Source organism: Leptonychotes weddellii, unplaced genomic scaffold, assembly GCF_054177405.1.
Source record: "Leptonychotes weddellii isolate Sample4059 unplaced genomic scaffold, ASM5417740v2 HiC_scaffold_1941, whole genome shotgun sequence".
NCBI lineage: Eukaryota > Metazoa > Chordata > Mammalia > Carnivora > Phocidae > Leptonychotes > Leptonychotes weddellii.
Window position 1 is genome coordinate 687 of NW_027779753.1, and position 11924 is coordinate 12610.

The 11924-nt window shown below is 36.5% G+C and overlaps 1 protein-coding gene across 1 annotated transcript; it reads left to right on the top strand.

The window, feature by feature from the left end:
* The first annotated feature begins 207 nt into the window (after positions 1 to 207).
* Positions 208 to 11031, top strand: LOC145718669 (dynein axonemal heavy chain 12-like). Its single transcript, XM_081810174.1, has 8 exons — positions 208 to 388; positions 1184 to 1342; positions 1555 to 1750; positions 5696 to 5884; positions 6572 to 6728; positions 7600 to 7691; positions 8417 to 8595; positions 9765 to 11031. Exons 1-8 carry the CDS (start codon positions 213 to 215, stop codon positions 9844 to 9846), a joined length of 1230 nt encoding a protein of 409 aa, XP_081666300.1. The 5' UTR covers positions 208 to 212; the 3' UTR covers positions 9847 to 11031.
* Positions 11032 to 11924: the final 893 nt, after the last annotated feature.

The window sequence follows — 11924 nt, forward strand, 5'->3', positions numbered from 1 at the left end:
ATATTACTGTATTTAGGGAGGTTTATTAGGGATTTAACATTTGCAGTTTTTATTGGAATAAGTTTTTAAGTGGCCTTTGAATAGATAGAATGCAAAAAAAAACCTAAAAACTTAAAGCTTTATTGTATCTGAATTCACACCCAAAGTAACACCAAATAGTACCAAGAACTTGCTTTTTTTTCAAATAAAGGGATTTTTTTCTTCTCACTTTAATGCTCAATAAACTATGTTTTCCAATATCAAAAGTTAGAAACTTTTGTTTGAGTAGGATTTGCAAGGGTTTTCAAGAAATATTAATGCATATATATTTTTTAGTGAGGAGTGTTCTCGTGAAACCTCCAGTTAAATGGCTTGAAGATGAAGGAGGCCCTTTAACTACATCCCCTGAGTGAGTAAATTATTATTTAAAGATTTATTTATTTATTTGAGAGAGAGAGAGGGCATGAGCAGGGGGAGGGGCAGAGGGAGAGAGAGAGAGAGAATCCCAAGGGGACTCCCCACCCAGTACGAGGCCCAGCAGCAGGGCTGTTCCCACAATCCTGAGATCATGACCCCAGTCTAAATCAAGAGTCGGAGGCTCAACCAACTGAGACATCCAGTAAGTTATTTTAAAAACAGAATTGCATCTAGGTTTTGATAACAGATTGAAAATAAGCTGATCTTACATTTAAGTCTGGAATTGTGAGGCTCAAAGGTATTTTGAATACATCTAAAAAATAGCACTACTGGTTTTTTTTTCCCTGAAGGTGTCCTTGCTCTGAACTTGTCTATTTGCTGCTTACACAATTAGGGGAACCCTTACGGATATATAGGTCAACGTGGCCTTAAGTAAGCTTTGGTGTATGCCAGACAGATTTCTTCATCCTTTCTCCCCAGTTCCAAGGACTGAGTTCCTTTATCTCTACCCAAGGTAACTGACCCAGAGCACAGTGGAAGTTAGCAGGGCACTCCCACCTGGCCCGTCAGTCTGCCTTACCCACAAGTGGTCTCTGTCCTCTCTGAAGATAATGCACTTTCAAGATCTTGATGCATTTTTATTACATGCATGTCTCCTAAAGCTTCCATTGCTGACCATATTTTCCTCTTCTCTTGGTTTATGCTAATTCCATGTCATAACTATTATTTCCTAAAATTTAGAGCATATTGTTTGAATCCTGTTTGATTTGGTGTTTTGCTTTTCCAGAGGACTGGATTATTCTAATCCTTGGCATTCTAGCTATGTGCAAACCAGAAATCAAATATCAGCTAATTTGCACATTGTTCATCCAACTATGAAAATATTGCTGGATCTTGGTTATACGACGTTTTCCAATTCAGTTTTGCTAGATTTAACAGGGATTAGGTAAAATCTCATATTTATTCTAACATTTAAGATTTGAATGTCGCTTGCTTGAGTCTTTATATTTTGACTGTATACATTTTAAAATTGATAAGTCTTGAGAACTTTTCTTCAGATTAAAATTTTTTTAATTTATCTTATTTTTAAAAAGAATTGTGTATTAAGACCAGTATTTATCATTTGCTTTAAATCATTTTTATTTTTCTCATAAATAGAGCTAAAGGGCCAATTGATTGTGAATCACTGAAAAATGATCTATCAATACAAGCTAAAAAGGCAGAAGAGAAGATAATGAACACATGGTATCCAAAGGTTATAAATCTTTTTACCAAGAAGGAAACTCTAGAAGCCATCAAACCTGAAAAATTGGTTGCATTTTATAACTGTGTTTCCACACTTATGTCAAATCAGGTAAATATGTTCTATATATCTTAAATAATAATGTTAATAAGAGTAGTTATTATTTTACTTTATTATTTTTTAAATTTTTATTTAAATTCCAGTTAGTTAACATACAGTGTAATATTAGTTTCAGGTGAACAATACAGTGATTCAACACTTCCATACATCACCTGGTGCTCACCAGGACAAGTGCACTCCTTGATCCTGATCACCTATTTAACCCATTCCTCCACCCCCCTCCCTCTGGTAACCATCAGTTTGTTCTCTATAGTTAAGAGTCTGTTTCTTGGTTTGCCTCTCTCTCTCTTTTTTCCCCCTTTGCTCATTTGTTTTGTTTCTTAAATTCCACATATGAGTGAAATTGTATGGTATCTGGTATCTGTGTTTCTCTGACTGACTTATTTCACTTAGTATTATACTCTCTAGCATTGCAGGTCATTGCAAATGGCAAGATTTCATTCTTTTTTATGGCTGAGTAATATTCATCTCTGTGTGTGTGTATATATGTACATATATATATACACACACACCACATCGTCTTTATCCTTTTATCTATCTATGGACACTTGGGCTGCTTCCATAATTTGACTATTGTAGACAATGCTGGTATAAACATCAGGGTGCATGTATCCCTTTAAATTAGTATTTTTGTATTCTTTGGGTAAATGCCTAGTAGTGCAATTGCTGGATTGTAGGGTAGTTCTATTTTTAACTTTTTGAGGAACCTCCATACTGTTTTCCACAGTGGCTGCACCAGTTTGCATTCCCCACAGTGCAAGATGGTTCCCCTTTCTCCACATCCTCCCCAACAGCTGTTGTTTCTTATGTTGTTGATTTTAGCCATTCTGACAGGTGTGAGGTGATATCTCATTGTAGTTTTGATTTGTATTTCCCTGATGATCAGTGATGGTGAGCATATTTTCATGTGTCTGTTAGTCATCTGTATGTCTTCTTTGGAGAAATGTCTATATCTTCTGCCCATTTCTTAATTGGATTATTCATTTTTGGGGTGTTGAGTTTAAAACTGATGCTTTAGTTTATTATTTTAAATAAAATTCTATTTAGACATAGTGCTAGGTAAGTATTTTGAAATAAGTTAAGAAAAATATTTTTATAATAATTTTATTTAAATTAGTTTAGCATAAAAATACTTTTCTGAAGCAGTATCTGAAGTAATCTAAAATGAAAAGAAAGTCTAGAAGTATGTGTCAATATTATGAGTGATTACTGGGCTCATGCTTAAAGGCTATCAACTAATTATCCATAGCTTTATTGGAGAATATTAACAAAGGACTATCCTAGTGAATATCTTTTTGAACATATGAAATCCCAAGTTGGTTGATTATCATTTTTTTCTAAAAAAAATCTTGGTTTGAAATGGAATTGATCATCTTTAAAAAAATATTAATTTATATTTTATATTTATGGGCTCCTCAAATTTTTGCTATTGTAGAAATACAATTCTATAAAAATGGTTTTGAATAAAAACTTTCCCTTTTGGACAATATCTCCAAAGATTCCATAAATTTTTCTTTTTCTTTTTTTTATGACAGAAGAATTTGTTTTTATTTCTTTCCACAATGAAAACAGCTTTCCCCAATTATATAGGTAAAACCTACTTATTGTTAAAAAATGAAGAATGGGTACTTATTTACCCAAATATATTAGTAATTGTTAAAATCTTAGAAGATGTGAAAGGCACTCAGGGAAGAGAGAATTATTTCCAATTCCTTTTAATATCAATCTCTCATAGTTGATCCATGAGCTTAGCCTCTCGTTTGTCTAATGCAGCATATTCAGCTTCTATTTCTTCAGCTTCGGGATCTCGTGAGAATGCCATTTGCAATTCCAGATTGAGAGCCAAATCTTAGTGGTGTTGCTTTTCAGCACAATCACAAGGAGTGTCTTTATTTTCATTCTCAGCAAACAAGTCTCCTCCATGTTTTACTAAAAGCTGGACACAGGGTTTCCCCCCTGAGGCAGCAGCATAGTGCAGGGGTGTTTTGTTGTTGTTGTCAACAGCATCAATAGCTACTCTCTCATATTCTCCTTGGTCAAGTTTTGCTCCTTTCTATCTTAAGATCATCTGCAGACAATCTGCTCTTCTGAAATCATCTGCGGGCCGTGCTAAGCGAGGATGAAGGGCTCCTTCAGATATCATAATTCGAGGTCCCATACCTAACAAATGCATAGATGTTTCATTGTACACATTCCATTTATTTGGATTTCCATCTCTACCAAAAAAAAAAGTCCCTAGTATTCTATTCATCCCATGTCTAGCAGCATAGTGTAATGGAGTATTGTGCTGGTAGGGCTCCCCATAAGATGTATTCGGATCAAGGGATTCTTTCAGCTGAGGGTTGTTTTCATAAATTTGGCAGGCCAGGTTTTTAATCACCATTGATGAGTGCTTTACGGAACTTGGTGGTTGTATTTGCCATGTTTTCTTTTGGTCTTTTTTTCTGATAGGCAGTGGCACTTTTTTCCTTCCCCCTTCAGCCACTTCTTTAATGTTTCTGCAACATGTTCGCATTGGTTACTTCCTGGGCTGAGAGTAAGGGTCGGATGGACCCCGCAGCTCTGTAGTTCTGCCACCGCCGTGGCCGCCTCTGCCTCTTGCGCAGAGCAGGTGACTTCAGGTACCCACCCAGGCGGGCGTCCCCTCCTCGCCGGCCCGGGTGCGCCCGCCGGGTAGAGGCTGCTGGGGCTCAGGGAGCGCACTAGAGGCCCGCGAGGATCGCTGCGTGAGACAGAGGCATCCGCGCCGAGGCTCAGACTGGGCGGGTGCCCCCCATCTCCATCTCTCTCCGGCCAACACACCGCCTCACTCAAGGGAGGGGAAGAGGGGGGCGGTGGCTTTTGCCTTCGCCTCGCGGTCAAGTCCGGCTCATGCTCAAGCCTTGCGCGCGCACAAGCAGCCCCCATAAATTTTTCAATGTATCCTTAAAAGGACACATGTAATATCTAGTATATAACCCTGTAATTAATATACATGATTTCCTTTTTACCTTTATCCTCTTAGGAGGACTGTGATTATTTGATAAGAAGTAGAGATGGGGAACATTTTGAAGATGGTTTTAGATCTGCATTTATCTGCTTGGCTAAATTTCCAATAGCTGTTTCTACATAAGAATGCATCATTCAGGGGCACCTGGGTGGCTCAGTCGGTTGAGCATCCTATGCTTGGTTTCAGCTCAAGTCATGATCTCAGGGTTGTGAGATGGAGCCCGGGTCCGGCTTTACACTCAGTGTTGGAGTCTGCTTGAGATTCTCCCTTTGCCCCTCCCCACCATCTCTAAAATAAATAAAATCTTTTTATTTAAAAAAAAAAGAATGCATTATTCATACTTTGGTAACTTATGGTGCACATTTCTCAGTTCCAGTGGCTTCACCCTCACCTAGTGATGTGCTGGAAATCCGGCTTTGGGGGTGGGGGAGAAAAGCCCTAATTTGTAGTGTTTGCCAATTTCCTGGTGTAAATATTCCCACCCTGGTGATTTTCAACCATCCAGGGTTTAGTAACTGGGTCTTAAAAGCCTTGATTATTTAACAGTTGACACTAGGAGATAGCTCTATACCATTGTCCCTCAGCTCATGTGCATGTCACCTCATAACACCCTAACCCTTAGGTGTCCGGCCTTTTCTCCCATTAGTCTTCACCATGTTGTTTAGTTTTCTGTACCAGGGGAAGAATTACTAAAGAATGTGGAAAATTCTAGTTGCCATATTAAGATTATTGATATTCTATAAAAAAAATTAAAGTTTGCATATATTGTTCTATTTATTATTTTACACCAAATTTAGTAGGAACATATTGTGCTGAATGAAGAAAATTGTGAGGACTAAACAGACTGATAGAATGCCTTAATTATAGGTAATAGCTCACTGATTTTGAACTAAAGGTTAAAGGTTGAATTTGTACATTCTAAAGTAATAATTTATGATATCATGCAGCTAAAGGATTTCTTAAAGAGAACTGTAGAAGGATTTGTGAAACTCTTTGACCAAGAAGATCAACGTGGGCTGCCAATATTTAAGATGGAACTGACATTTGATGATGATAAAATGGAATTTTATCCTACCTTTCAAGATTTGGAAGATGTTGTTTTGGGTTTGGTAGAGCGGATAACTGAAGCTTTACAGGTATTCTTCCATCCTTATCCATGGGGTTTCTTTATATGGGTCTGTTTCAAAATTTTCAATGGAGTTGAACCTGTAAGTGGACATATACATCAAATGTTATAACTCTGTTTTATTTCCATCCTCAAAGTTATTTTAAGTTAGAAAGTACATTCTCTTTGATAAAGTTCCCTGGCTAGAAATGATGTTTTCCTTCTTAGAACTTTTATTACAGTTAGGAATTGGTATTTATGTGTCCATTTCATCCTCTCTACATAGTTGTGAGCTTCTTAAGGACAAGATCCATGTCATGTTTGTTCCTTCTACTTTCTAGTATAATCACTTAGACATTATAGTGATTCAATAAATACTTGTTGAATGATAGAAAACTAACTCAAGTTTTTATATTAGAGTACAAACTATATAATTCTATTTTATTTTATTATTTTTTAAGATTTTATTTTTAAGTAATCTCTACACCCAACATGGGCCTCAAACTCCCAACCCCCAAGATCAAGAGTTGCATGCTGTACCGACGGAGACAGCCAGGTGCCCCAAACTATACAATTTTAAATCATGATTTTGCATCAAGTTATTTTTTTTTGGACCATTGAAATCTGAAAAGAATGTTTAAAAATATTGTATAGGATCTATGTATAGACCAATTGCACAGATATTTGTTTCATAAATTGTCATTTTAATTTTTGTTAGAATGTCCAAACAGTTCCCTCTTGGCTGTCAGGAACTTCACCAACTGTAAATCTTGACACACAACTTCCTGAACATGTGTTACAATGGGCTCTTACTACACTGAAGTTGGCAGTACATCATAACTTAGAAGGTGCAAGAAAACATTATGAGACATACGGTATATATCACATATGTAGTATTATACCTTTTATCATAAAAGAATACCATTTTTATTTTTGCTGGACATTGGTCAAGTATTTGGTTGTCTGGGGCTGTTATGAAAAAGCAGGAAGAGCCAGAAGTCAGCATTGGCATGGCTTTTGGCAGAATCAAAGATCACACTCAAGAAACTTGAATTCTGTTGTTTAGTCCAAAGGGTGAATGTTAATGGGAACAGAGTAATAAAGCAAAAAAGCAGAGAGAAGAGATGTTGGAATAAGGAGAAAGCTAAATCAAGTTTTAAAATAAGATAATTTTTAATTTTGAAGAAGTTTTTTTAAAAAAAGATTTTATTTTTATTTATTTATTTGAGAGAGAGTGAGAGAGAGAGCACAAGAGGGGGTAGGGTCAGAGGGAGAAGCAGACTCTCTACCAAACAGGGAGCCTGATGCTGGACTCCATCCCAGGACTCCATCCCGGGACTCTGGGATCATGACCTGAGCCAAAGGCTGTTGCTTAGCCAACTGAGCCACCCAGGCACCCTGAAGAATAGTTTTGAAAAGACTGCAGCTCAGTTTTACAGTCTCTTCAAGGGTGTATGGGGTCAGTATAGTTATTTAACATTCTCTTAATCAAAACCTTCTATTAACTGGCTTATCTGTACCTCTAAGTTATTGTAAGATCATTACCTACACTATTTTCTTTATTTTAAAATGCCATGTTTAACCTGGTTTGCTTGTTAAGTCTATTTTATTCTATTCCTGTTAATATATGTTAATTATTAATAATATTTAATTGAATAGTCTACTTCTTTCCATGATCATATTAAAAAGCACTTTATCTTTTTGAATGGGTCTTATTGAGATTTAAATTAGATTATTAATTTTCAGTTGAAAAATACAATTGGCTTCTTGATGGGACTGCAGATGAGATGATAGAGACTTTTCAGGCAGAAGATCATACTTTTGATGAATACACAGAGGTAAGTGGTAATTCTGTTTTTCATTAAGGCCTTTGACTTTCTTTTTTTTAATTAGGGTTTTTTTTTTCTGGAAAGTAAATGTTTCAACTAAAGTTAATAGAATTTATTATTCAGAATATCATTTTAATAAGCTTATAGGTTCACTAAACAATGTCTTTAGTGATTCATTTACTCATTCATTGCTTCAACAATCACATTCAGACATCTAGCAAGATTTTGGTGACATAAAGATAAATAATACATACACATTGTCCTGAGGAGCTTATATTTGGCCTGCAAGCCAGACATAGGAGTAACCACTATGACATGTGGACGTAAGTACTGGAATGGAAATGTGAACAAAGTGTTGTGGAAGCAAAGAAGAGGGAATGATTGTTTCTGCTTTGGAAGATTGGTGAAGGTTTCTTGAAGAAGTGAAAAATGAACTAGGCTTTGAAGTAGATGTTTATAGGTGGAGAAGAGAGGGACTGTAACATGAACAAAGACCAAAAGGGTTTAGCGGTGTTCAGAGACTATCAAATGAACCAAAACAGCTGTAGAACAGGTAACATAGGAATGCAGTACATGGCTGGTTTAGAATATGAAGTTGGAAATGTAAGTGGGAGCCATGTGGGACAATTTTAGGGTATCTTTGCTCAAGAGTTTGTACTTTGTTTTAAAGGTTTTTAGCTGTGCAAGTAATATACTTGGATCTGAATTTTAAATCCTTTTTTTTAAATTTTAAGTTTATAGAAAGATTTTTCAGTCTTGCCTCAGAAATAATGCTTTTGCCTCAGTGGGTTCATTACCCTATGGTGCGTTTGGATTGTGAAGATTTGAAGATAGGCCTAACAAACAAAGCAAAAACCTTTGCAAACATATTATTAAACAACATAGCTTCAAAACATAGAAAAGAAAATGAAAGGTAAGTAGAAGTAATTGCTAAACTCAGAATTATAGGGCTAAAAGAAATATTTTGCTAATAAGAACTCTTGTTAAAATATGAGGGGCATCTGGCTGGCTCAGTTGGAAGAGCATGCGACTCTTCATCTCGGGGTTGTGAGTTCGATCCCCACATTGGGTGTAGAGATTAGTTAAAATAAATAAATAAATAAACTAACTTAAAATTTTTAATATAAGTACTTACAACTTCTCTTCATAGCTCCCTCCTTTTTAAAAAGGATTTTATTTATTTTTATGAGAGAGAGGGAGAGAGAATGAGAGAGAGAGAGCATGAGTGGTGGGGAGGGGCAGAGGGAGAAGCAGGCTCCCTGCTGAGCAGGGAGACCTATGCAGGACTCAATCCCAGGACCCTGGGATCATGGCCTGAGCCGAAGGCAGACGCTTAACCGACTAAGCCACCCAGGCACCCCTCATAGCTGCCTCCTAAGGAGTTTTCCTTTGTAGTCCTGATGGTCTGGTTTTTGTTTGATACTGTCTGAGGGTTGTTTTGAGGCAACCCAGGATTTTTTTTAAAAAAGAAATTGAAATAAACCAGTGTTTGAATACAGGTTGCATGAAAATGGAGAGACTATAGACTTTCAATGATATTGGGAAGATCTGGGATTGTTCCTGACCCCAATATTTACTTGTTGTGTCATCTAGCTTATTTTCGTCATCTGTAAAATAGAGACAGCAATGCCTGCTTTGCAGAGTGGCTATGAAGTTAGATTCACAAACCAGTGCCCTGCTATCTGAATAGGTCATGCCGATAGTTTTATTTGTCTCATGCTGTGTTTTATTTTGTTTAAACACATTTTGAATTGGCTATCAACATTTCAGAATTAGAAGATTTTACACACACACACACACACACACAATCCAGATCTTTTACTTTTCTTGAAAAAGTGGGAAGACCGTGCCATGTTGGGCCTTCAGTGGTAAATGGAGCTGAGAATCAGTTTTCATTTTAGGCAGGGAATGTGTCCTTTGTTTGTTCACCCAGTGCTCAAGCAAGTCATCATCCAACTCATTTAACTTATTTGTTGCCTGTTTGTAACTTCTGTAAAGATTAAAACCAATATATAAAGCACTAAGCACAGTGCTTGGAATACGGTACTCGAGCAATGTTAGCTAGTATGTTTATTTTCCCAGAAGCAATGTGAGAAAATCCTGTGCTTTGGAATCCGAAAGACCTGGATTTGAATCCTGGCTCTGTGATGAACTAGTTCTGTGACTCTAGGCAAGTTATTTCATTTCTCTGAGCCTCAGTTTCCTGCTGTGCCAGCTGTACAACTAATCCCCTCCTTGCAGGACTAATGTTAGCATCACAGATAACATTTGTAAAGCATCTGGCACAATGCTTGGCATAGAACAGTTGCCCAATTAAGGGAGCTATCACATCAATAAATATTTTTAAATGAATAAAAATATATGGCTGTCAAAAGTCAAGTATTGTCAGGCATACTTTGTAGAAAAGTCTACTACTATACAAAAATATATCAAAGATGGCAAAGCATCCATTTCTAACAATCCCATTGAGTAAGAGCGATGGCAATGCCATAATCAAAAAGTGATTTATGTTTAACATGACTTTTTTTGGGATTTATTTTTGGAGTATGTGTGACTTTTCTGGAAAATTCTATTCCAAGAAAATAATTTTATCTTACTATAAACCCATGACATAAGAGCTGCTGAAAAGTTGTACAGATTCCTCCGTCTAGTTCATTCTTTAATTCTTTTCTATTTAAATTCTGTACTTGAGGTAGATAACATCAAAAGGAGGAAATGTGTGCCCCTAAGTAGAGTACAATTTATTAAATAAATTAATAATCATTAAAGAGCAGTTTGCTTGCTCACAGTTTGGTTTAACATCTGCTTGGGCCACCTTGCTCTCAATTTGTTTGCCTCCTTGTCTTTTGCTGTAATGTCTCTCTCCAAGGGACTTAGATTCTGCTCTAGCAAGAAGAAAGTGCCCCCATAATATCTCCTGTCTTTTTGTCATTATCCACTTTAATGCATCCCCCCTAAATTTTTGATAATCAAGACTGAACTATCAAGCCCTACACTATCTAATTCCTACTCACCTTTCCAGCTTCATGTGATTTCCCCTTCTTTGTTTTCATATTGGCCTGCTTGCCATTCCTAAGTACACTCTGTATCACACTGCTTACTTAACTGGGTGTTCAAGAGAGTTAAAGAGATCTGCAGAAAAAAAATTTTAATATACCATAACTTCCACATGAAAATGTTACCTCGATTTTGTAGATTTTGTAGATGTGAGATGTACGCTGGGTTATATCAGATAAGTTGTCCTTAAATGTTTTAAAACATCTTAGTGATTTAATATTTTGAGGCTATCACGGTTCATATTTTACAATAATCATAATAACACATATGTATTGAGTATGACATGGCATTAATTACCATAGCCATAGTAAAGCAGAGTATTATGTCAGTATTTGCAGCGAATTTGAAGCAATTAAAGAGCATGCATTAAAAGTCCCTGAGACAACAGAAGAGATGATGGATCTGATATCTTATGTAGAAAAAGCCCGGACTACAGGGATTCAAGAGTTGGTTTTACGGATCAAGGTAAGAGTCTTTTAATTTACATATTTTAAATTAGTTTATTTTTATTGTGAAATATGATAAACATATTGAAAATGTATAAAACATAAAAAAAGTAGTTATAAAGTGCCTACCTATATTGCCATGACTGAAGGTAAGAAATAGGATACTTCCTGTACCCCTGAATCCCTCTGCATGTGACTTTCTGATCATAACTGCTTCTCTCCTTCTCTCCCCTAGAGGTTTTTCCCTTGGTTTCTACAGTAATCACACATTTTTATTCTTTAGTCCCACCAACTATGTGTTCATCCTCAAACAACATGGGCTTAAAATTTTTTCCTTCTTTTATAATTTCTACATTTATTTATTTATTTATTTTTAAACAGATTTTATTTATTTATTTGACAGAGAGACACAGCGAGAGAGGGAACACAAGCAGGGGGAGTGGGAGAGGGAGAAACATGCTTCCCGCCAAGCAGGGAGCCCGATGTGGGGCTTGATCCCAGGACCTGGAATCATGACCTGAGCCGAAGGCAGACGCTTAACGACTGAGCCACCCAGGCGCCTCTATAATTTCTACATTTAGTAGTATGCTTATGCCTTCCCCAGCAGAGGATTATATAGCCATTCATCTATATTGTACTCTAATTTTTTGTTTAAAATGTGAAATATAACACACATACCCAAAATTGCATAAAGCATAAATTGTGCAATTTAAAATATTATAAAGTAAACACCTTGTAA